This window comes from Emydura macquarii, unplaced genomic scaffold (assembly GCF_026122565.2).
Source record: "Emydura macquarii macquarii isolate MOO-44397 ecotype Brisbane River unplaced genomic scaffold, CSIRO-AGI_Emac_v2 contig_3517, whole genome shotgun sequence".
NCBI classification, from domain to species: Eukaryota; Metazoa; Chordata; order Testudines; family Chelidae; genus Emydura; species Emydura macquarii.
Window position 1 is genome coordinate 3,624,629 of NW_027133654.1, and position 26,814 is coordinate 3,651,442.

At 39.2% G+C, this 26,814-nt stretch overlaps 2 protein-coding genes across 6 annotated transcripts in view; one reads left to right on the forward strand and one right to left on the reverse strand.

Moving 5' to 3' along the window:
* HEATR1 (HEAT repeat containing 1) overlaps window positions 1-1,756 on the forward strand; it is a 53,172-nt gene extending 51,416 nt beyond the window's left edge. The window contains exons 44-45 of the mRNA XM_067535966.1: window positions 699-807; window positions 1,466-1,756. Of these exons, the coding sequence (XP_067392067.1) occupies window positions 699-807; window positions 1,466-1,554 (198 nt within the window). The 3' untranslated portion in view covers window positions 1,555-1,756. The remainder of the gene's footprint in view (window positions 1-698; window positions 808-1,465) is intronic.
* Window positions 946-26,814, reverse strand: LGALS8 (galectin 8). 5 transcript variants are annotated; one of them, XM_067535969.1, is made up of 11 exons: window positions 26,396-26,814; window positions 23,692-23,845; window positions 17,538-17,626; window positions 16,077-16,287; window positions 14,698-14,817; window positions 13,487-13,543; window positions 13,380-13,406; window positions 7,849-7,937; window positions 6,137-6,302; window positions 5,458-5,592; window positions 946-4,378 (listed from the first exon to the last, which is right to left on the reverse strand). In XM_067535969.1, the coding sequence occupies exons 2-11, from the start codon at window positions 23,728-23,730 to the stop codon at window positions 4,358-4,360; spliced, it is 954 nt and encodes a 317-aa protein (XP_067392070.1). In that variant the 5' UTR covers window positions 23,731-23,845; window positions 26,396-26,814; the 3' UTR covers window positions 946-4,357. The 5 variants fall into 5 exon arrangements, with proteins under 5 accessions (XP_067392070.1, XP_067392068.1, XP_067392069.1 ...); XM_067535967.1 differs by lacking the exon at window positions 946-4,378 and having other exon boundaries at window positions 4,460-5,592; window positions 26,396-26,810; XM_067535968.1 differs by lacking the exons at window positions 946-4,378; window positions 26,396-26,814 and adding an exon at window positions 26,226-26,246 and having other exon boundaries at window positions 4,460-5,592.

The following is a 26,814-nucleotide window of genomic DNA, read 5'->3' on the forward strand; positions in this document are numbered from 1 at the left end:
TTGCAGCTTGGACTCGAGTTCAGTCTCTGAAACCCAGCCAGGGCCTAGCACGGCACTTAAAGTCCTGAATGGTTTGGGATCTTCTTAAAAGACTTGTCTCACGCCTCATACGGTACAGTCACAGTTGCAGTCAATAGAAGTGCTGGAGCTGCAGTGATGTAATGTACAGGGAGGTGCTGGCACTGTGTGCTACCTGAGAGTCGTTTGACTGCTGTTCCGTTGGCCAGAATTGTTGACGTTCTGGAGGTGCCTATTGAAGGTGGAGATTTGTTGAAGAATTTAAAAGAGTCCAGTCTATTAGCTAACTTTGACAATGTCCTCCTAATGAGCCCCAGCCTCCTTAATCTCTCTGATCCCTTCAACTAGTCTTAGTTTTTGACTAATTTTCTGTCCTTTTTCTCCCTGTAAGATGTGACTGACTCTGAATTTCAGTGTGTAGATGGGAAACTGAACTACATTAGCCTACCCTCTCAGAGGTGCAAACTCTCTGGCTCAAAATTGTTTAGCAAACTTTAATTGTGAGAATTCACTTTATCACTTCCTGCTGCCCCTCTCCCCCCCGCCCCTGGCCCAAAAAGAAGTCAGGGAAAGAATGGAAGGGGAACCAAATTGGTCTAAGACACAGAACTTTAAAATTTATTTTTTGGAGAATATGCTATACTGCTTGCATATACAATGTCTTGTTTTCCTTATTTTAGGTCCGATTTGCAGCTCTCCTTGCTTTGGTAGAACTTGCAGGAAAACTAAAGGAGAACTACATGGTGCTACTGCCAGAATCCATCCCTTTCTTAGCTGAGCTAATGGAAGGTAGTAATGTCCTAAAATGCTCCAATTGATAAACTAGGATTTTTGTGTTGTCCCAAATTGAAATATCTAGTATAATACAGAAAATAATCTTTACCAAAGGCAGTGCTGAATCACTAAAAAAAATTAAAAATCCACTGGTCAGAGGGTCAAATAACTTTATTCTTTAAAAGAAATCAAATCAGTGACTATTACATTGACTCAATACATGAATTAGCATCTCAGGTATCTCAAGTTTCCGTATACTAACTGAACTTTTAATTTCAATTAGCAAGTGGTTCCCTTGTTCTAATAGCCTTAGAAGACTGATTGGAATTCACCTTTGTGCTCAAAGCCGATGCACCACTTAAGTCCCAATCAGTCATACGGTGGCAGTGCTTTTAGAACAGATCTTTATGAAGTATTACTATATTTACAAAACTCTGTTAATGAAGAAAACACTTTCAAAAATATTTTTATATTGCATTTCCATTTCAGCTACAGTAATGCTCAATAGTGCTTCCCAAACATCTGAGACAATCCCTGCCCAGAGACACACACATTCTGAAAGAGACAGATCCATGAAATGGGGTGTGGGGAGATCTTACAACATAAGCAAAGTGGTGTAAGGGTGGAGATAAATGCATAGGTTACTTACATCTTGTTAATGTTTGCTTTTTAGACGAATGTGAAGAAGTGGAACACCAGTGCCAGAAGACAATTCAGCAGCTGGAAGTTATTTTAGGAGAACCACTCCACAGCTACTTCTGAGAAATAGTTACCTCTTAAAGTGTAAATCATGAGATGTGAATATCTTTTGTAAAAGAGCTAATAGTATTGTCATAAAGTTACTATGTCACTCCAATTAAGAACTTTTTTTTTGGGGGGGTACTAGAATGCTAAAATCATACCTATACCAACTTGTTCAGGGTCATTACAATTTCCACAATTGTTAATAAATTTTAAAGGTTTACAGAGTGGTTTTTTCTGACTTCTGGATACTGTGGTTTGTATAAACAGTTGTATGTATGCAGTTCAGGACAGACAATGGGGATGACTTTTTTCATAAACTAAAGCGTGCTGTAGAAGGACCGAACTTCTGTTTTTTTCTTTAACTTAGTTTCCTTCCTTTTGTGTTTGTGCTGCAGCTTTCTAGTTGTCCATGGTGACAGTAACCATTTTCTAGTAGCTACATTTTTGTGAGATGTTTTCTTCACAGTAGCTAGCTCACTAGTTTAAAGTCACTCATTCTTTACAACCTGTGGAATTTGAGTCTCACTTATGCCAGCCCTCTAAACTCAAACCGTAGTAAACAGCTATAAAAAACATTTATTTGGCTTCAAAAATAATTAGAGTAATCACCATTATGCCCTAAGGCTGATACTCTGCAGGGGTGGGCACACATTACCAGTTATGTTAATTAATTAGGTTCTTACAACTGTGTACCTATCTGAAAATCAAGCCTTTAGTCTGCATATTGTAGTTTAGTTACCTAGGTTTCAGTGTCTTCCATGGAGGATGAATGTGCAGATATTACCTGTTCGAGCCCTGTCTGTGATCTTTTTAACTGTGGAAGAAAATAAGTGAAGAAGCCAGCAATACTCATTTAGGAATTTAAGGCTGTTGACCATACTTGAGGTGGATGCTGGCTGTAATCCTATATGGTTCTTGGATTGTTACTCTCATTTACTCATGCCTGAAGATTCCAACTTTAAAGGAATTTAGAAAATAAACACTTAGTTCCCATTGCAGGATTTACTACTTAAATTGGAAGTCAGACTTACATAGGGAAACTTAGAAAGGGACTTCAGCAGAAAAGTGAAGTTAACTAAAAATGTTCCTTGCACGGTGCTCTTTAGATAGCCAGGCAATGCCACTTGTGTAACAGCCAATTTCTTAAGGGGAGACTAAATATTTAGTGAGGATGATGTTTAATTTAAAAGAGTAAGACATGCTCTGTAAAGTACATTCCAGCTAACAGTGAAAAATAAATCTAAAATTACATACTAGTGTAATACCCTGTCTAGTATAGGCACTTTTAAATGGACCCCGTTGTAGGAGTGATCGTAGTTTTAGTACTCTAAGCAGAAGAAAACAAAGGGTAGGTTATCTATTCTGAGATGACTCCCAGTAGTACCTCCCACTTAGAAACCATTTCAGTAATAAAATCTGAAACACACTGAAGCAGAGAGATGCCAGGTATTTCATAAAATTACCTGGAATTGTGGCTGTTTGATTTTTTTAGCAAGGTATGCTATTACTAAAAGCTAACTTTGCTACTGCCTGATACTTCTAACCTGAAGCCTGTAGAAAAAGTTAGTTACAAAGTACAAGCCTGTGCCTTTTAAATAATTGCACCCCTTTTTCATTCTGGCTTTTACAAAGTTAGGGCTTGCAGAGGATTATTGCTATAAACTAAATGCAGCATGTCAGTTTTAGAGAGCAAGACTTTCACACACCCTTTCTTCCTCCTGATCTGCACTTCCAAAGGAAGGACTGAGACAGTGAATAGATTAATTAATGATCTTCTATAGTCATAATCAAAGATATAACCTGCATTCATACATTTAACTGATAAAAAAGAGTTGTGTATGCTGCTTCAAGCATAGATGTAGTATGGCATGTGACTGGGTTGATTATCAAAACACAACCTAGAATTCATATACTTTAAAGAAAAATAGGCACTATTTCCAACACTTCTTAAGAAAGTCATAGCTCACAAAAATTGAGATTTTATTTTTGAAGGTCTTTGCTCTATGCAACTATACAGCAGTCAAATCAGTTAACTTGTAAGCATCTATTCTACATTGGATCTGCAATAACTGACTCATTTCAAAGTCTTTTGTTTTACATTTTATTCCCCACACCCTGTGCCCCATCTGAAAACCATAAGCAAATAACTAGGTCGGCCATGAAGTTATAGAGGAACTGTATCAGAACATTTCCATTTTTAACCTCATGGCTGATATATGTTCTACAGAAATAGAATGATGGACAATACTGACTTTTCATTGTAAACTTATAAATGTATAAAATTGAAATTTTATTTTTGAAGGTCTGCACTAGACAACTATACAGCAGCCAAATCACTTAACTCCTAAAATATCTATTCTACATTGGTCTGCAATAACTGACTCATTTCAAAGTCTTGTGTTTTACATTTTAGTCCCCTCCACCTCAGTGCCCAATCTGAAAACCATTAGCAAATAACGAGGTAGGACATGAAATTATAGAGGAAGTGTATCAGAATATTTCTAGCTTCATGGCTGATATATGTTCTAGGGAAATAGAATGATGGACAATACTGACTTTTCCTTGTAAACGGTTATAAATGCATCTTTTAAGACTTCCTCAGGGAAATGTTAATGACTTTGGCCTCAAGAGGTCCCTGTATATGCTAATCAGTTTGGTTTTTTTAACAAAATGCTTGTTTCAGACAGCATATTATAGTGCAAGTTAGTCAAGAGTATTCACCTACCGCCCCATTGACTATAAACACGTTGAATATGTGCTTTCAACTCAGATTTAATGCATACTGTTTATTGATCCCCATCCCCTAAATAACAGATGACAGCTACTTCTGTCCCTCAGCAACCTGAATCAAAAAGGAAAATGAGCTCTTTAGAATCTCTTCTATAATACTGCAGCTCCAAAAATTGACAGGATAAGAGCTAGCAAAATCAGAGTTCTGTTTCTTCTGACAGTCAACCAAATGGAGGAAAGTGATATTTCACTTTGCTGTCAGCTAAAATGACAGAATTTCACCATAAAAGCCAGGATGACTTGTATGGGTTTGACTTACGCCACTTAGTAGCAGAAGCTGACATGACCATGAAAGTCAAGCTTAGAGCATCTGTGCTGCAGTGCAATAGACAAGAAAATAAAATATCACTAGGCCCATGGGGTTTTTTCCAAAAAATTTCAGCAAAGCTGCCATGCTGTGAATTAGCTGAGGTTTGAAGTTTTAGTTTTGGGGCTAGAGTACCTATTCAAGATACACAGCTAACACTAACAGTAGCTAGTTTAACGTAGCAGGGGTCTGATTCATCATTGCATTATTCCAGGTTCACACTGGTCTAACTACTAATTTCAATAGTTTTATCAACATAAAAAACAGTAAAGCAATGAGGCTGCAGATGTGCTCTCCCTAAATTAGATTGGTCTCTTCTTATATAATTCCCTTTAACTTTGCATAGAAACAATAAGGGTTAAAATACACTTAGAACTCAATTAGACCCCCTTAAGATGTTCCATTTTCAGATTCACAGATCATATTTCAGTCCAGCTTTTATCAATACTGAATTTATAGTTATTAGCCTTCCATAGTACAACATTCTGTGTTTTAATATACAAATGTTGCAATTAGGAATATTATAATACAATTATCTTTATATTGCTAGATACAGTAATAGAATATAACAGGAGAGCTATGCCTACTGAAGCAGATAATATGACTTTAGTTTGCCAAGATACTGAAAACTGGGGAAGATCTAGTCTAATAGGATTTTGACTCCTGGTGCTCAATTTTGTGATGAGCACCAGTACAGAAACCTGGATAGATGGGACATGGATCTGGGCTACTCAACATCAATTTGTACTTGACTAGAAGGCAAGGGAAAGAGTTCCTTGTTAACCCAGGTTTGAAGAATCTGTATGATGCTGCCAGCTCCTTACATCCAGTAACTGAATGTCTCCAGTAATCTCCAACATGTTGATCTTGCCAAGTTGTTTAAATCTATGCTTGTACTCCAGGATGTGCACACCATTTACAGCAACCTTGTACTGATAAACATCACAAAAAATTAGCAGCTGAAAGCAAAAACAGGAATACAACAGTCAGATTTTCAGATAAAGTGTAGACTAGTGGTCTAATTCAGAATCAAGAAAAATCTGGCTTCCACTCTGGAAAAAATTAGCTTGTATGAAAGACCACATTTTTTGTTAAGTGGGATCTTAAAGAATTGCTTGGGTTTTTTTTTTAACTTGAATGTTAAAACTGCAAGGGAAAGAATCCAGGTTGGACATACACAGTACAGTTTGCTGAAGATATCACTTGCATCAGTTAAAAGCTAATTCAGGCACTTTCTCTTTTCTCCTTTGAACAAGGGAAAGGTGGATTGAAAAGAAAAGTATTTTTTCACAGCAGTAACACACTCTGACATCGAATTTAACTTTAATTGTAGTAGCTGCTTAGATTCAGTCCCAAACAGTTACTCTCACATTTATTTAAGAAAGTTATTGTCCCTGAATCTAACTCATGCTAACTATATGAGATTGAAAGGCTATCATTTAACTATTTCCATTCGTTAATAAACAGGCATTGTTTGGTTTTTCCAGCCTGATGTAACCTTACCTCAAAGAACATTCCTGGGCTGAAAGGGAAATCAATAACATCCTTTTCTTCTTCTCCCCAACTATCATAAAGGAAGGAATTTCTCACAAAAACTTTTGGTTTCATTCGGGGATTCAGATGCAGTGCAATATCCTTTGAGTCACTTGATTTTAGATTAACAGTAAAGCTGAAAAACATTTTAAAGGTTTACTCATAGCAAGAGACAGCACATACATCCCAGACTTAGTGCAGCATATTTAATGAAAAATTCAGTAAATATACAATAAATATTTTAGGGATAGTACTGAGAAGTTATGCCCATTAGGAATTTAGCAAGCATCAAGGTTGTTAAATCACAGAAATAAGCCCTAGCTGGAAAGATTGCAAATCTAGTGCTATGATCCTGCAAGAGTCACTTCATTCATTGACATAATTGTTTGCAGGAATGGACCCTTAAATTTTTCTCTCAGTTCAACGTTCGTTTTCCTGCTACTCATCTTTTATTGTGGATCACTTTAAAAAGGAGAGCACACATATCTCTATCTTTTGTCAGTGTTCAAAACCTCACACTGAAAATTGGGGATTTATTTTTGTTTCCTGTGACTGAAAGAATTGTTCAATGCTGAGTCCAACTGGTGCATATGTGGGTCTTACGCATGCGTGCAACAGATGATTTGCAGCATTTGTTTTATATCATGTTATAAATTAAGGTTAAACTGAGACACTGTCAATATAGCTCCCAGTTTTCACATTCTCCCTTCTGAAATATTTTGGTTGAAACATTCCATGCCTGGTCCTAACACAAAAGAAGAGGTTACTCACCTTGTGCAGTAAAGGAGTACTTTGAGATATGTAGCCCTATGGATCCTCCATTTAAGGTGACTCCAGAGCAGTAACCCCACAGGGAGAAGGGAGCTTTGGAATAGAGTCTAATACTGAACACAAAACTGCACTGCCAAATGCAACATCAACTCTGGAGCCAAAGCACAGTAGTTTGACCCAAAGCACAGTAGTTTGAGAAAGTTAAGTACTGAGGTCCAGGTTGAGCTCTGTTCCAGTTGCTGAAATTGAGTAATGCCACGGAAGTAAGATTGCAACCTTGTAAAATGGCCTAACACTATACAAGGAGATTGAAGGATACAGTCATAACCTGAAACGATACACCTAGAGATCCATCTTGAAAGTCTGAGTGGAGACTGTGGATCCTTTGGATCTGTCTGCAATTGAAACAAATGGTCTAGGACACTTTCTGAATCGTTTGGTTCTGGCCAAATAGAAGGCTAATGTAGAACAGAGCTGGTTGAAGACTATTTTCCATCATTTGTATTTGGCTGGATGATATGTAATATGTTGACAAAACTTAACTGTGATGGTTTTGTAGAGCTGAACATGTTTTAAATTGAACAAGTATGGCCTGCAGATCTGCTAGGTAAGACTTTGTGTATAAAAAAAAAGAAAAAGAAAAGCATCACTTGTCAGAGTAGAACTCTACTTTAAGCTGACTCAGGAGCCGTGCTGATAGGCTTCTGAGAGAACTACATCCAGATCTCTTCAGATAGTCACCCTTAGGTGGGACTGAGGATGAGTGTCCTCTGGGCAGGTGCAGCAGGTAGGGAAGAATCCGATTTTGACAGAATAACTCAGATATTAACAATAGTAGTAATGAACAAGGACAAATGCATGTTACAAATTTAATCTGCTACTAGGATGTAATAATACTCAGATTTACTGACCTGTTTGAGTTTGTATTCACTTCTCCTTTGATGGCAACTGTCCATCCAGGACAAAGTGAAGAATTAAGCCTTGTAATGTAAGGAACCACCTGAAAAGGCAATCGTATTGAGAATTATAGCCTGTGGCTTAAATATACATTATGATGACCCTATCAGTCACTTCCCTACTGTCAGTCTCTGCTTTTGTATTTTTTTTTTTAAATAATCTGAAGTCCATGTCTACTTGCATCTTTTTCAAACTTGCCCATATTTTCCAATAAATGGTTTTCACCAACCACTGGGATAATATAGTTCTGAGTGGGAAGACAAGTAGGCATGTTCATTCCAGGATCTTTTATTTAGTATTTTTAATTCATTTTTTAAATTTTTGGATAATCACTGGGTCTTTTAAAATATTCCAGACAGATGGCACAAGTAGCTTCATCCTGGAGACTTTCCATGGGGTTCTCTGCAGCCATAGCTATCACTGGACAGAGCAACAGAGTAAGTTTCACCAGTGCATACTGAAGGGGGCCATGCCCCCGTGTGCCGGCCTGGGGAGGCACCGGCCAGGCTCTCCGCCATGGAGCTGCCCCATCCCCTGTCGCAGGCAGCCAGGGCATCCTCCCGGCTCCTCCACCCCTGCACTGGGTGCAAGGAGGGAGCAGTGGGTATCAGAGCCCATCATGGCCCCCACTCCCCCCCGCCACCGGGCAACCCCTGCCATCCCCACAGAGGGGGGAAAAGGCCTGCAGACCCCCCCTTTTGGGACGCTGCTGATCCTGTTGCTGCCGCCAATGGGAGGAATGGGGGAGAGCAGAACATGGGCCCACAGACACCCCCCACCCCCATGGGGTGCTGCCGCCGACAGGTGGGGGAGAGTGGGACACGAGTCTGCAGACACCTCCTCTGCAGGGCACTGCTGACAGGGGCAGGAGGTTCACAAATGTAAATATGGCCCCTGGGTGCCAGAGCTCCACAGTACACCACTGAGTTTCACTTTTCTGAGCTCAGAAATATGTCCTGCCAGCAGCAGCAACTGGGTGTTTCCCTTCCCGGAACTGACTCATGCTGTTTACTGAGCTGGAACGAGCCCACTGTTAACATTACAGCCCTTGAGTTGTGAAAAATGTACCACTAGAACTCTGATTCTGCAGTCAGCCCCTAGGCTGGTGTGAAGGGTCACGGAGGCTTCACGTAGACATCTGCATCTGCCTGAGATGAACCTGCAGGAGCAGGGCCTGTGTGTCTGAGTGGTATTAAATTCACAGGCTAAAAACTTGTCTAAACTGGAATTAGCCTTTCAAAGGCTCGATTCTTATCTACCCTGAGGCTGCTCTGGCTCAGTTTAAAGGGACTTTAGTGCAGTAGGCTATCACCCTGATTTGTCATGTCTGCTGTGCCTCACTATTGTGGAGGCTGTCTGCAGACTCAGAAAGACATTGGCTACACTCTGTTCATATTGTCCCAAATTTCTTTCTAACCATGAAAGGTATGGATATCTTAAATCCTCGCACGTCTAGTAGATAGGGCCTTATGCAAGAACCTGGGGCTTAGTCCAGCCTAACCTGTGTATGAATGTAAACTGAAACTGGTGGAAAAACAAGGAAAACTTTTGCAAAAAAATTCACAAAAAAGTCCTGCTTTGAAATTTGAATTATTTTAATAGTTCTAATCAGAGCCGCAATGAGAGGGAATTAGGGCTCAATGCTTAGGAGAAGCTAGGCTCCTAACTTCTGTCTGGACTCTTAACTTTCATTGAAAAGTGATGGGTGTGATACTGGCTGGATTGGAGGGGCCATTTGTCATATTATTTAAGATGAGTATGTCAAAATCATAATAATTCATATGAGATGTGCCGTGTCAGGTACCGTTAGAAAGGCTGTAATGTGCTAAGTAAGATGATAATATTTATGTTCACGTGTTATATGTGTAAAGGAAGTTATGGATATGTTTGCTATATCTGTATTTCAACTTGTGATGTGTTTCTGAGCGACACCCTAGACAGTATGGCTACAGCACAGGCGCCTGCTTAATGGCCCAGTAAGGAAACTCACAGGTACAATGGGCCCAGGGGGAGAAGCCAGGGATATACCTGATAAGTCACCAGGACTTACTCATGTGACCCTGGACTCCATCTTATTCCTGTAAATTTCCACAAGCAGCATGGCGAAGGCCAAAGGATGTAAAAGGCATTTTGTCTTCAGTCTTCACCTACCTCCGGATCAACTCATCTACAACTAAGCTGTGAATCAAAGGACTGAGATCCATCCAGGTACTGGATGTACGCCAGAGGGACTATACAAGCCTGCAAATTCCACAATTCTACTAGACACCTGATATATATGGACTTTCAAATCAATTGTATGTGTCTGATTGCTTTATCATTTAACATTTCTCTTATAGTTTACTTCTTTTCTTTTATAATAAACCTTTAATTTTAGTTACTAAAGGACTGGCTGGCAGCGTGGTATTTTGGGTTAGATCCAAACTTATATTGATCTGGTACTGTGGCTGACCCTTTGAGGTCAGGAGAAATCTTTGTGGTAAAGAGCATAGAGTTTTAAATAACTTATCACTTTACTGGACCTAGTGTCTGATTGGGAGCCAGAGACTGAAATGCAGCAAAGGGGGCTGTGTATATTTTTATTTTAGCTTCTTGATAACCAGTGTGGGGAATCAGAAGCACTGTTTGTGGCTAGTTGGGAAGCCTGACTTCAGTGTCATCCACCAGTGCTGGGAGAATCTGCTCTCCTTTTACAGCCTGCCCTGACCTTGGCATTTTCAGGTGGCTATCCCTAGGCACAGACGAGTCACAATGGGAGTTGAGAGCCTAGGTGGAGTTTGGGAGCCTAACTCCTTCTGAGCATCCCCCCACCCGCTCCGTCCTGAAGAAGCCAGCGGAGCCCGTTAGAACATCTGTACAATCTGTGTGGAACTTCTCATTTAAGTGTCACAAAGAGGGGTAAATGAAAAGCTGATTTTTTTGGTTCAGTGGCAGTTCAGTAAAAAAAATCAGTGTAGGTCCAACCAAATTTTTCAGAATGTTCAGTGATTTGAAAAAGTCCATTTTGGATCTGTTCTACAGCAGGGGTTTAAACCTGGGTCTACCACGTCCCAGGTGAGTGCCTTAACCACAGGGCTAAATGTTAAAGGGCAGGAGGGGGCACCTACTCCTCTGGCCATTGTATGAATGATCAAAACTGTGTGTGTCAAATTTGCAAATAGTTTCAGGTCCTGATTTGATTAGAGTCTATAATACCTCCATGAGGAACAATATTTAATAATGGGCTCTTCAATGTAGCGGAGAAAAAGTATAGCACAATCCAATACCTGGAAGTTGAAGCTAAACCAATTCAGATTGGAAATAAGGTGTAAATTTTGACAGTGAGAGTAATTAACCATTGGAACAATTTACCAAGGGTAGTGGTGTAATTTCCATCACTGCCAATTTTTAAATCAAGATGGGATGTTTTTCTAAAAGATATGCTCTATGAATTATCGTGGGGAAGTTCATAGGCCTGTGTTTTACAGGGGGTCAGACCGGATGATCACCATGGTCCCTGCTGGCCTTAGAATCTATGACTTAAATTAGTCACAGATCAGTCCAAACCACACGTGTGTTTGTGGCGGTGAGGGATGCATATAAGGAGCAAGTTGAAGGAAATCTATTTTACCATTTGTTAGTTATTTGGGAGGGGAGACAATTTTCATGCTTTCCGACCCTTCTTTATACTCTGATAACTCCAAACCTTTCAAGCAAAGCTGAATTTAATTTGACACAGAGTCCTCAGCGCATGATTTGACACATTTGAAAAATGTCAGCTGAGAAAACAATTGAGTGAAACTACAGTATGCACTATAAAAATATTAAATTCTTCTGACTAATTTAAGTGCCTATCACATGTACTTATTCAGATACTGATGCATAAGCCTGTGTGAACATGCACATCCACTCATTGAAACAGAAGTTTTAATTATTATATTTTAAATATTTCATCTGAATGTGTAATCCCACATATGTGAGAATATTCACATGAACACATTGAGCAACCTTCATAGGTTTTTCCTTCTTCCCAACACCAGCCTACAATAGTAGGTTCAGTCCAGTTAGGACAGATAGTATTCATGTTATGTGCTCTCTCCTCTCTCTCTAAATGCTGTTAGAGGTTTCAGTTCTCTGTAGGAACAATTATTGTGGGGAGCATTTTCTGTGTTAGTAAATCTGCTGTGTAGGCTTAGGAGGAAAAGGACAGAAGCAGTGCGATTCTGTCAGTTGGTGATTAGATATTCAGAAACAAATGTTCCATAGTGGAATTAGAGCACCAATTGAAGCAGGAAAAAAAAAGATTGCAAGTGAAGAGCTAAACAAGTAGGAGCTTTGCAGTGACTTGTGTTTTCTTATTGATCTGCTAAAATAATGGGACATTTTTTCACTTATGCTCCTTGGCTTGAATTGTTTCCTGGAGCCTCAGCTCTCAGGAACTATCCTGATTTCCCTGTTTCTACACAGATGCACTTCCAAGGAAGATCTGCAGATTTCTGGGGCTGTATTACATACTTAAATGGAAAAAACTACATAATTGTAATGTCATGGTTGAGATTTGATGTGAGACAGTCAGAGAACCAAAATTATGGTGTGCATAGCAAGTCTACAACCTTTTACTTTTTTAATAGTCTGTATTTCTGCTTATGGGATCTGACTTTTATGTCTTATGTGTTCAGCAACTTGACTTTATATACATTAAAATAAGGAAATTCAGTCAATGTTGCTATAAAATATTTTTAATGTAAGTTTATTTGGTGTTTCTTCTTAAAGAAGGAAGTAGTGAAGAAAGTTGGTATGTTTACTATATCATGCAATATACACATTTAAATAGAGCCCTGGAAATCCGCAGTTATCCGCAGATATCTACATCCACAGATATGGATATCTGCGGACCATTTTTGGGTACTGAAGAGCAGATCTGGATCTCAAAAGGTGGGGAAGCAGCTGTCTGCAGCTCATTGCCTTTGATGCTGCTTCTCCACCTTTGAGATCGGGGGCTGGCCAGCTGCCAATCAGCTGTTTAGGTGGGGTTCCCCCTGTTGTCTGTTGATCAGCTGTTCTGCAGCTGCCTGAAGGGGCTGGCCCCCCCGAACAGCTGATCAGCAGCTACAGCTACAGCAGGGCTGGCCTCCAAATAGCTAATTGGGGGGCCCAGAGCTGCTGGTGCCTGTGAGTGTGGATGACCTGGAAGACAGAGACTGTGGATGGCGGGTTGGATGTCAATTGAGTTTGGCTGATGTGGATCAGATGTAGATTCACGTTTTTGTATCCACAGAGGGCTCTACATATGTGGCCTAGAATCTGACCTTTTTCCACTGACCATCTTAAAAAAAAAAAAAAAAAAAAGGAGAAGAATGCTGCTTTCACAGGAAAATAAAAATGATTACTATAGATGAAGCATCATACATGAGCATGACTTAATAATTTCCATCTCTATTTTCTAAAGATCCAGATGTTTTAATCTTTTCATATTTATAATTTACGTATATAAAAATATACTTACAAGTTGTGAACCATCAGGCACTTCCCCCTACAAAAAAGAACATATTAAAGTTAACTAGAATATCAAAGAATGAGAAGATCACATAACCAAAATATATGCTTACGTACATTTTCTGAGTTTATCTTTGGTATCCCTAGAGATGATGCCTGAGAGCTTTGTAAAGACTGCAGAGAAAAAGATATTTAGAGATCATTGCTCACATATACTAGAATTCTGATTCTAAACTAAGTTTGTTAGAACGATACAAGATGTGTGGCTTTGGCCTACTACAGAAACCCCATGAGGACTATGGTTAAAAATTATTCAAAAGACTATCTAGTGAAACCATGTTGTACTGTCTAAGAGGATCTGTCTCTAGGTTGGATCCTTACTTGACAGGTCTGGTACCTGTCATCTTGCCTTGCTTTTGAGTAACCCTTCAGGCAGATCCTCAGTGTAATACTGATAGGCTTTGGAGGACACCACAATCAGCCTTCCTTAATGGAATGAGGAAGACAATGCTGCAGGGCCTTTATTTTAAGAGGTGGGATCCTAAAGGACCTTGGGATTTTAGTGATCTGGTTTTTTATATCTCATAATTCATATGGCATATAACTTGAATCTTGAATTAAAATGTTGCTAAATGTGAACAAACTTTGGCCTAGCCACTTTCAGTGCTTTTAGGCCATGGCAGCTCATAACCTCAACTTGTTTGGTTAAATACAACCCTCTCCCTTCTTCCAATTTAGAGTTGTTTTGGTAGATAATGTTAGGTCACATATGCAAGTAAAGGCTCTGAAAAGAGTTCTAGTTCTGTCTTAGTGCAAGTGCTTGGAAGTAGATTATTCTCCAAAAGATGCTCCATGGATCATTTTGAAGTACAAGCAGATGAAAGTTCTGATCTTCGTCTCGGAGGAGCAAATTACACTTGCCTATTTCTGCATACAATCTGTTTTTCATATTAACTGTGATGTAAGTTTTGTAGGCTGGGCTTCTATCCCCAACACAAAAAGTTCAAACCCAAAACAGAAAAAAAAAAGAAAAACATTCTGACATTGATCCACATTTGAGCAGAGGAATGAGAAGCTGCAGCTCTAGACAAGACTCAGAGTTGTACAATATAATCCTGTTTATCTGCCATTTAAGGAACAACAAAACAATCAACCAGATAATATTTAGGGGGAATGAATGGGAGAAGAAATTACTGCACTTCCATTTTGAAATTTATTTCTGTGTTACTTCATTTTCACTGTTTATCTTACTTCAGTACAGTATTATGTGAATCAGAAAGATGTAAGGAAAAGCAACCCAATATTAGCTATCCAGTTCAACAACTTACATTATTAGAAACAAATCCTAAAGTCTGAATCTGTACTTTCCCATATATCCCGAGCGTATCTATTCTTTCCAGATTAACTCTATGGTTGTACAGCAGCAAATGTTTTTTATTTACAGATACCTAGAAAGGCAGAAAAAGGCAGAGATTTATTGATATACTAAATAGTATTTATACACATTCAGCAGAACACCACCACTAAATCTTTACATTTCTCTCAATTTTAGTCAATCAGGTTTTGTTTTAGCTTCTTGCTTTGTAACATGCCTTTGATAACAAAGAATTTAGGTTTAAATTCATTTTCTTTTCCTTCACATTTTTGAAGTGAAATAGTGAACATTATGGGTAATATGACAATCATGGTTAAGTTGCATAAAGTCTATTGACTGTTTTGGAGTTTGGTTTTGTTGGTTTACCATGTAATCATGGACTTTATTTCTTTTTCTTAGTATGTTAGTTTAAATATTCCCTTCTCTCCACCCACACACAAACACTTCCCCTTCTATATTAGCACTACACAAAAATGATCCTACCACACAACCTCATTAGTGCTACATGAAATGAACATTGTCATCTTTTTCTTTAACTCAAGAACCACAATACAGTCCGGGAGTACTGTGGAAAAAGCTGTACTACATCCACTCTGAAAAGCCTTGGTGATATAACCAATGGCTCAGGGGACTAACCAGGAATTTAACAGCTATGGAGACAGAGATATTTTCTTCTTCTTCCTTCAGAACAAGGTTAAAGCACGCCACGGTTCATGGAGTTTGGTGGAGAAACAGAAATACCTGCCTAGTTATGTTTCTTTATAATAGTGTGGAATATTAATGGCATTCAGTAACAAAGATAAACTTACTTCACATTTATACTTTGGTTTTGATACTGCATTTCTCATTATATTTTGATTCTCTAAGCACATCACCATTTGCTGACATGTGGATTATAGACTTATTTAGAGGTACACCTGTTTTATCTCAATCTGGCAGAGCTGGACAAATATTTGTTTCTCTTTAATGCTTCCTCTTACTGATGCAGAGAGCATCATCAAGCACTCGTGTGTGTGTGCAGGAAGGCTGCTGTGTTCAGAAGCCCTTTGTACATGGGAAAAGGAGGGCTTGGGTAACAGCTAGTATTATCAGGAAGATATTTGCTCCTTCAACACACAACTTTCCAGGTACAAGCATATAAAATTAAAGACCTAAATTACTCAACAATGCGCCTCTTTCCAGGAAAGCCTATAGTTTCTATTTATCATTAAAGTCTACATAAGAGTAAACAATACTGACACTGAAGCTTCCGAATTAGTTTGCACTTATGTAAGATGTCTGTGTTTATGGCATGAAAAATTAGCTAAATATTCATCTTTCTTAGGAATTCACCTGGAATTTATTCTTCAAAACCATAAAGACAATCTCAAATGTCTTTCCTTTTTGAAAAGGCATCTGGTAAGTGATCTCCTCCGAACCCCATCTTCCTTCTTTCAAAGTGTTACAAACTATGCAGCCAGATCTTTTGAAGCGGGGATTGAAGTGAAAGGCCACATCAGCACGAGGTTCTGTGCTACTGCCACACTGGAAGTCCACTTGGAACCTGATCACAAATTAAAACACACAATCAGTTCAGCTCATCCAGAAGTGATCTCACAACACTTTCAAATATGTAATTAAGTTTTGGCTGTTAATACAAAAACTTTGCATTAAACCTAGTTATGGTGATTACAAAATTCTTAGACGTAAAAAACTGAAGTATTATAGACATAATACTAATTTATGAATAATCAAAAATGGGAAGATTTTTAAAGGCACAATGGGCAGTTATGCACCCAGCTCTCATTGAAAAAAATCAATGGGAGTTGGGTATCCTACTTCAAAATCTTCAGAAATCTTCCCTTTAATCTATTATTGAGAACTAGAATAACTTATAAGCATTTATCTGGTGCTAATCACCATAGCATCTGAGCACTTTACACACTTCAAATAAATTAATCCTCATTACCACCCTAAATAACCCTCATTCTCATTTTTAAAATGGGAAAATAAGTGAAATGGCCAAATTCACATAGGAAACTTGTGGAACAACAGAACCTATATCTCAATTCCCTGTCTTGGACTTAACCACCATATCATGCTTCCTCCCCTGGTATTTGAAGCCTGATTCCTCCAAGTGACAACACTTTTATTATTGCAGATATTGCCCTTTGAGAGAGAATTTTCTGAATCATAAGATGAATATGATCAAGAAGAGGAGAAGACAAAGAAAGCGAAGCGACAAGACAAGAAAAGTGGGCAGAATGCAGGGAGCAAGGTTAGGAGTGAATTATTCTCTTTAAATATCACCTTGAAATGTTCATTTACTCCTTTGCTTCTTATTAACACACACACACAAATTCAGCATTGTGTGAAACTATTGTATATTTTCAGAGCATTATATATATCAACATATTTTATAAGCATCTATGGTGGCAGTGTTGAGTTTTTAAATATAAATTAGAGACTTAAAGATAGTGTCACTTTGAAAGATAATGTTAATTACTTTTTCAAAACTGAAAAACGTTTATTATTGAGGCTGTGGGTTTGTTTTCAAAGATTTCAGCCATTTTCAGTCACACAACTTGGGGTCTCATCCAATGTCCATTAAAGTAATGAGCCTCTCCATTGACAGAAGTTAGATCAGGTTCATAATACCCTAATTTTATGGTAGAAAAATTAAAATATTTTCAGTGAATATGTATCCATCCCACAAGCCATGAAAAGCCATTTAATTGGGTTTTTACCAGCTTGCCTCCTCAAAGGCTCATTCACAATATAACCTCTTGAGAGTCAGATGGCTTTAGCCATTACCTGTCAGCATCATCAGGAACACTTCCCTTTATTACAACTAGTTCTCCAGGAAGAAGACCACCAATGATTGTCCCGGTGTATGGAATAACCTATGAGAAGAAGGGAAAATATAATATATTCAAAATAACATTTTGGGATGTTTAGGTGAAGAAGAACAATGAAAACAAAACCAATCTAGCAAAATTCCCAGTTCTAGCTAATGAAACGGAGGGTAAGATTTTCTAAATAAACAACATAATCAAGAAGCATGTCCAACTGATTAAAAAACAATGTGGTTCAGAGGGGAAGTGAAGGCAGTTATAAAATATAAAAATATATTTGTAATAAATGGAAGAAAGAGGAAGTTGATAGTAATGGATATAAAACAGAAGCTAAGACTTGTAGAAAATTGATAAGGGAAGCAAAGAAACAAGGAAAAATCTACTGCCTGCAGAGTTAAGGACAACAAGAGCTTTTTTTTAAAGTATACTAAGAACAAAAAGAATTCTGATTAGTCCATTACTAAATGGAAATTGTAGAATTATCAATAATAATACAAAAAAGATAGAAGTGTTCAATAAATATTTCTGGTCTGTATTTGGGGGAAAAAACAGATTAGTTATTTCAATATTAACACTTTCCATTCCACGAATATCTCAGAAGGATGTTAAACAGCAACTACTGAAAATTAGACATTTTTAAAACAGCGGGTCCAGATAATTTGCACCCAAGAGTTTTAAAAGCTGGATGAGGAGCTCACTGAACTGTTAGATTTAGCACACTGGGAAAGTTCCAGAAGACCGGAAAAAAGGTAAAGTTGTACCAATTTTTTAAAGGAGTAAACAGGATGACCTGGGTAATTATAGGTCTGTCGGTCTGACATCAGTCCTGGGCAAGATAATGGGGCAGTTGATATGGGACTCTATTAATAAGGAATTAAAGGAGGGTTGACCTGGGATAGGTATACCCCATCACAGGTGCCGGGCCATGTATACCTGGGAAGAAGGGGAATGACTGCATAGTCACCGGTTAGATCCCACGTTAGTGACCCTGACTATAAAACATGGCAATACAGCCCAGAGTCAATGAAGTGGCCCTTTCGGTCAGGGCAGCACGGCCCGATGGCTGGAGTCAGTAGGGGGCGGAGGAGTACCTACGCTGATAGGAGAACCCCTTCCATCGGCATAGGTAGTGTCTTCACTGAAATGAGGCAGCTGTGCCACTGCAGCACTTAAAGTGTGGACAAGCCCTTAGTCACCAAAGAATTGTATGACTTGGCACTGGTCCATTCAAGCAGGAGGGAGTTGTCACCCCTCCTGGTCACCCAGTGATAAAACGCAAGCGTCAATTGTCTACCCATGACTCATCCCAGAATAGTCAATAGAAAACCATCAAAGACAACTTCAAACAATCAAAACAACTTGGAGGTAAAAAGGAACATTATAGCATATGGGATCCCCCTATCAGTGAAAAGACTAATTCGGTATATCACTTGGTAGAGAAAGACACTCTATATCCAATACACTAAGAAGACATCTTGTTGAGCGAGAGTGTTTCATGAAAGATTGGATTTTGGTTTCTGGGAAACCGCCAATTCTGTAACAGATTGAACTTTGTAGGGTGCAGGCAGAGAACCTACTTTGTTAGGTAGGAAAGGTAACTATTAATAAGTCTAGACCCTAATAGTGTGCATTTTCTGATTTTGTTTTATATGATTTATATTGTCACCATTTTTATATTTATTTATATTGTAACCATGATTTATGATTTATATTGTAACCATTTTTATTTTATTTATATTGTAACCATTTGTTTCCATCACTCTCTCTTGTTTCTAGTGGAACCTCTAGTTTATTTAAAATAAACTTTCTTTTGTTTTATTATAAGTGCTCAAAAATGCTGTGCATTATGCCAGAGCAGTGATTTAAGGTAAAACTGGTAAACTGGAGTACACTATTCCTTTGGGAACAAAGGATCTGGGATTTCTGTGAGTAACCAATGGCAGGGGCTAGATGTCACAGGGGACTTGGGGACTGGAGTTTACCTCTTGTTAACCTGCAAGGCATAGACAGGGCTGGCACAGCCCAGAGGGAAGGGCTCAAGTGGCTGACAGAGTGGTGGTGTCAGGGAGCCAATACCCAGCTACCACAGGCAAGACTCCCTCTCACTGGAGGCAGGGGGTAACAAGGTGACTCACAGCCCTGGGTTCCCTGAGAACTGTCCCACAGGGTTCCCTGAAAGACTCGTTAGGTCCCTCAGACCTGTTTCAGGCAACACAGACCACCCAATATCCTTTAGGGGCCACAGGCCCATCCCAGGCAGCCCAATCATGCTTTTAGTGGTAAAGGAAAGAAATAGTACCCAAAACAAACTCCGTAGTTCTGTGCGAGACCTAGCTTCCTCTGGCACTCTGCAGTCTCTGCAGAAGTTCTAGGCTGGTCCCCTCCTCAGGGAACAAAGGATAGGAGGTTTGTTCCCCTCCCAAGACAGCCCACTGCTTTGCTGTCTTCTTCCTTTGTGAGTGCATGTTTAGAAGGGTGGGGCTCAGTGGGACCAAAGCAGCCTGTTAACCCTTGCTGGCTTAGTATGGGATCGGTATACCTCATCACACAGGGGCTTGCAACCGCAAACTGCTTCAGTTTGTCCATAGTATTTCTGCCATGCTGTGGATTCCCACTAGAATTTTAAAACAACGTACCTCAAAAATACCATAGATTAACACCAAAACTCCACTCTAGGGCCCTGGTGACATTCTAAACCCCAGTAATGTGATAACAGAATTATAACCGTTACTACTCTGCCTCTTATTTATGGTTTTATAAATCTGTATTTACAATTTTTAATTTGTTATTGATACTAGACATATTATTCTTCCATGTACTACAGATGAAAACTGAGGATTTTAGCTCACATTTGATTAATTAACCAGCCACCTGAGTGTTAACAATGTCTGGCCTACACAGATCATTAATAACATTTTCTGGCAAAATGTGTATAAGCCTCCCTAGTGATTAAAGAAGTAGCTTGGAATCCCATTTCCTCACTGAAGATAGACAGCTAGTCCCTTACTGACAAGCAATGAATAAAGATTCAAATTAAGAATAAAACTCTTGTTTTAAACACAGGAGCCAAAGAGAAATATACATATTATTTTTTATTTTTGGGGGGGACTTCATTTGACTATATATACTTGGTTGTAACACACACATGGTAATCCTGAGGTATCTGAAGCTGAGGAAACTGGGTATTATTTTTGTGGTAAGATATAAAACTGCAGATTCATTCCTTTGAAGAGATCTAAGGGTAGAGAAATCTGAGGACAGAGATTGCAGGCACAGGGACGAGAAATACTGTAAGATACCATAATTATCTAGTCCTGGGGGAGATGACATGGAGACCAGGTTCCTTATTATATATACAAATCTGCATTAAAAGAACATTATTAAAGTTGCAATATCAAGTACTCAATAGTTAGGAAAAGCCAAAATTAAGGTTGTTTGAGCAAATGTCCATTCTGGCATCTCCTAACTTGTGAGTGCTTGATATTGCAACCCTAATAATGATCTGTTGATGTCGTTATTTATGTTTAAATTCCTAGGTTTTAAAAAAAGTAAACTGAAAAAACAGAAATTCCAATACATGGCATCATAGGTCACTTGAGCTAAGAGAGTAAATTATAGCAGGAGTAGGTTGTCATACTCTGTGTGGACTAGCCCTGGAGGAGGATAAGACATACACTTTGCCAGTGGATTTAACAGATATTTGCTGACAGGAGAGGAATGGTGAGATTCAGGAACTTTGGGTTCCATTCCAGGCTCTGCAAAGGAACGTGGTCTAGTGGGCACAGATGCTTTGGCCCATTCCCCCGCAGACATGATTCTATTCTTCCCCACCCCTCCCACCTGCCCATGTCCCAGGCATGTCTCTTCCATACGCCTTGCTCCTTATCCCAGTTCCATTCTCCTCACCCAGTCCAGTACCAGTCTCCAGTCCTCAGGCTTCTCATCACAATTCAAGTGTCCTTGCCCACAAGCCCTAGTCTCATCCCTCACAAGTCCTCACCCCAGTATCAGTCTCTCCCATTCCAGTTTTCTTGCCTAGCCATTTCCAGATCCCCTTATATTGCCCAGGTCCTTGTTCACCAGTCTTCCTGCAAAGCCAGTCCCAGTTCCACACCTCCAGGCCCCTCATCCAATATGTTTTGCTCCTCCATCTTGGCTTCCAGCCTCTCCCCACCCCCTTTCCCTGTTCCCACTGGCTGACACTCCCAGTCTCCCTCTCCATGCTCCTTATACATCTCAGTGTCACACACATCTGGCTCTCTGTCCTAGTCTTGTCCAAACAGTCCCAATTCTCCCACCACCCTATCTCCTCAATCAGATCTGTCCCTCCCTCACATCCTTCCTTGCTTCCCACTGATTCCCACTCTGTCTCTACCCCCAGCTTCTTATCTGATTTCAATTTCCCTCACACCTTCTGGCTCCCAGTCCCCTCCCTAGCCCAGCATCCTTGCCCAACCAGTCCCAGCCTCCCCCCCGCACTCCCGTTCCCAGTTTCTCACTTCCCCTCATCAACAGCCTGTCCCAGTTTCTGCCCCTGACTCCCTCTGGCTTCTTGTCCCAATCTACTCTCCCTGCCCCTCCACAGGTTCAGTTCTTGGTCCTTGTCTTGATTATGCAGCTTCCTCCACTATTCTGCCTAGGCCCCGTGGGGGAGAGGGGAGGTCATTGAGAGCACAGGAGAGACAGGCTCATTGCTCTCAGTTTGTTGCCCAGTCCTGCTGTCATAGCACACAGCTGCAATTCCAGGGAAAGTCTAGCTAGGCCACAGACTGGAGGATATTCAGTATGGATAGAAATATCTGGAAATGTAGCTGTTAATATCAAAGAAGTCTATTGAGCATATTCAAATTGAGGTTTTTTCAAAGGCTCATAACTTGGCCAAATTTGAGCAGATTTTCATGGGGAAGGCAAAAGATACATCCATTATACAAAGGCTACCTCTTGACTTCCACCAAATTTCATGTCCTTACTCCAAAGCATAGTTTCAAAGCAAATAGGATAGCCACTAACACATCCCCAAAATACCGAACATTCTGGTACTTCCGCAACAGCGTGGGCCCGCTCCTGCCTTTATGACCTTGAATGCATGAGGATATTAGACAAAACCACGTCTGGTACAAGACAGGGACAAACCTTTCCAAAAGCAGGACTGTCTGGCTTAAAACCAGACAAATGGCCTGCCTTAAAGAAAAGGTCACCAGAATTTTTTAACATAGGCAAAACAACATATTAGCCTCATTCATGGAAACAGCAGAACCATTTTGGCTAAAATTTTCTAGAAAACTTTTGCCTGAGTCGGATACTCAGCAAGGAAAATTTTAGTCCAAACAATCAAAATATGACAAAGTTATAAGCAACTGAAAACAATGTCTTATACTGGGAAGCGTCGGGCAGCCTTCATAATAGGCAATACTACCAGCCACACCTATAATAATATAGGCTCCTATGTATATTTATTGGGGAGTACTATTCTCTTCATACCTGAGGTTGAAACTAGCTTCTGATTCAACTTAAATGTTTACATAACAAAAATCAAACCATATATTAATACAGCTTCTGCAAGAACAAGGTCCTGAAATCCACACAAACCCAGAACAACAAAACAATAAAGAACCCTGTAATAGAAAAATGCTGGATTCAGCCTCAAAAAATAAAATGGAAATTATGAAACACTATTAATACCTAAGAAGAAAAGGGAAGACACATGTAGTTATTCTGCAAAAGCACAACTCTGTCTCGTACCCAAAGGGTGTTGCTAAGTGCTCCACCTGATTAAGCCTTACATTTGCACTGAGATGGGGGCAGTGCTGTTACAGCACTATGATAAGACTTATGATGCTCCAAATTTATGAGTGCTCTCTCCTTTTTGGATATACTGTACTTTAACTCTGAAGATACACACAGCTACAAGCCTCTACCCCTATTAACAGGAAATGTCCTGAAAGCAACAGGCATTATTCTCATGTACATGAGAAATTTGGAAATTTCTCAATATTCCTGTCACCTCACAAACAACACACAGCTGACTAGCTGACATGTAAGAGCAAAGTCTCTTGGTGAATAAAGCTTCCCAGTGTCCTCAGGGAGAAGCTGTTTACACGATGGTAAGTTACCGGGTTATGGATCGTCTTCTGCAGTCGGTCCAAGGACATCTTCCCTCCTCCAGTTTGCTATCAACCGAAGTCTGTTGGCTGTGTGTGACCAGCGATGGATTTTGAATATAGTTAAAGGTCTCACTGTTTCGTTGGCATTGAAGTAAGGATCCTTCTGGAAAACCAAAAATAAGTTTTAATTAAAAAAACTGAATGAAGTATTCCTTGAACAGCCTTCAAAATATTAAATCTTCTCCATGCTTTTTGACACAGTAATGAAAATGTTTTTAACAGGAATTTGCTGGATTAATTTCACAGTTTCTACAAGATACGAAAATTAAGTGCTTAGTTGTCCCAGTAAGACACACCCCTTACCAAGGATCAGTGTGTATATAGCTACAAAGCTTGCTTGAGAACTGTGGGAGTAATTGGTTCTCAATAGGTATGACCTCTCCCACAGCTACCCACTGTACCTGAAGAGTGTGGACAATTCAGTCCTTAAGCATGGTCCACTGTTCTCCCTTCTACACAGATGTCTAGATTTTTTGGTCAGCACGGAAATGGTTGAAGAAGAATGGAGTCACAGTCTCACAGAGGAGCTAAGAGGAAGTAGTCCCTGCACTCAGAAACTGCAGTTGTGCCTGGTCCTTATTTGGGATAGCAAGAGGGGAAGATTCCTTGCACTTTCCTAGACAAGAGCCAGGCAAAGTCTGGTCCAAAATAATCAAGAAAGCAATTTTGTTTTCTTCTTTTGCTAATTCCAAAATCTCCGAAGGGAGAGAGTCTGTAGGCTAACCTTTGCTTTCTCCAGACCAATCAAAAGGCCATGGGTTCTCTTGCCTTCGATAATGTGGTAAAAAGACCCGCAAAAGCCACAATTAAGATGCAAAGTTTCTATTTTTTATGTCCATCTTCAGCATACACAATCCCTGATATCAATTAACAGCTCCAGGACAGTACTGCCAGATTCACTGAACAGCAACGAAACTAGTTTCTTTAGTGTTTCCTGTACTGAGCAACTGCTCCCTTCAGAAAGGTATCCCACAGTGACCAGAATGTAAAACCCAAACTTAAACCAACAAACAACAATATTATTTATAGTTCTCTATTATGCAAACAAAGGCAGTTTCATTTAAGCAGACTTAGTGAAGCCTATGTTAGGTGTATTACTGTTTGATAGGTATTACAATACATTTGACCAATCAGAACAAAATTGACTATTGTACTCATGCATCATGATTTATCTACTTCAGTCACTCAGTGGAGGGGTGGCCCATTTTTCATTATATTTTCATTTTTTCTATATTTTATTATTATGTGGCAGCAACATCACTTAGCTCTGATACAGTGTTTTTCATCCATTAATCTAAAAAAAAATTTACAAAAAAGGCAAATATCACCTTCATTTTAGAGATGGGGAAACAGAGGCACAGAAGAGACATGATATTCCCAGCAGAGAGAAAGCTAGTAGAAGAGCCAGAAATGCAACCCAGATCTTATGACACCTAATTTGGTAACCTATTCACTGGACCATGTTGCTTCCCATGACCTGCAACAGTGATCTGGACTTTATTGAAAAAGAGGACTCTGGGACTACGGAAAATGAACAAGCTTGAGAATTCTGTGGCGCATGTACAAACTGGCATAGCTATCAAATATTAAGTGTGTAAGCTTGGTGCGTTTGAAATCTTGACAGGGTTGCTGGATGCCTCAGACAGTGTGGCAATTTCATACCAAGGATGTGGGGCATAACATGGAGAGAAAGTTGGACTTTAGGTATTTCTGTATGTTTGGAATGAAAGAATGGTATATAATTCAGGGTTCTGTGTGTGGGTGGGGATTCACTGATAGAAATGCACAGCAGATGCCCAAGTTCCCCTTTCTGTGGACAGAGAGACAATTACTTGCAATTAAGCAATTCATTCATTAAGCTAAAGTCTCCAGATCATACTGAAATGTGGAGCAGAACTGAAGTTAGGGTTTTCTAAGACTGGTAAACACATGCAATTTTTCTACTCCAACATGAAAATAATTGCAATAACCTTCAACATCACTTTGATGTAATAATATCTCACTAACTCTAAAATATTCCTGGTAATACACAACAAGTAGGCAGAAAATCCTGCCATTAGCTATAGTTAGTCAGATTATCATTCTCCATGAGCTTTAAGAATTTCTTTAAGAGATGTGGTCAGACCAAATTAAACCCAAAGCATAGGTATTGTAAAAACAACAACAAGATTTTACATAAAAATTACATTAAGAGAAATAACACCCCTTTTAAAAAAGCACTGCAGTGAAACTAATTTGCTTGGATATAAAGGTTCCCCTACAATGTCTGTACCTCAAGCTTTCCAAGATTGTGCTAATACATCAGAACTAGAAACTGAAAGACAGACTGTATAAGTGAAATTGACTCATTTGAAAAATGAATCTAAAAAGTAAACAAAATAAGACTGTATGCAGAATAAATTAGTTTTTAAAGGTTTAAAATGTTAATAATCAAGAGTTTTTAATAACACAAGTGAATGCATATTTTTAAATATGATTTTAACCTTGCAGTGTCCTTTTAATCTTCTTGTTCTTGTTTCTTTTGTGTGCTCCCCTCGATGGAGTCAATGTTTTCTACATCTAAGCACATCTCCATTTTTAACATTTCAACAGTTTTTTCCTGAAGGGATACTGTCAATCTGTTTAAATCATATTTAAATTCTGTTTAACTTACCTTTGTAACTAATAACCTCTTAAAAGCTTCCAACTGAAATCTAACTGTAAATCAAATGTATGTTTCCACTTCTGTCAGTCGTTTTGCATTAATTTAGCTAGTTCCTCTGCATGCGCAGTAAAAATACTTCCTCCGCTTCTATTTCCTGGTTCCCCTGCACAATGACATCATCGCCACACGTACACTGCTCAGAGAAAGCCTGCCTTCTTTCCCCAAGCATGCTTTAAAGGACCAGCGTATGAGTCACAGTTTGCTTGCTGACACGTGTATTTCTTTTTGGCAGTTCTGTACCAGCGATAGGTTACTGTTTAAAAGTGTCTTTTTTAAACAAATTGCATTATTCTTTTTATGCTTTAATTTCTTTTCATTTACTTTAAAATAGTTGTGTGAATTTAATCATGGTGAAAGTTGCTGCCGAG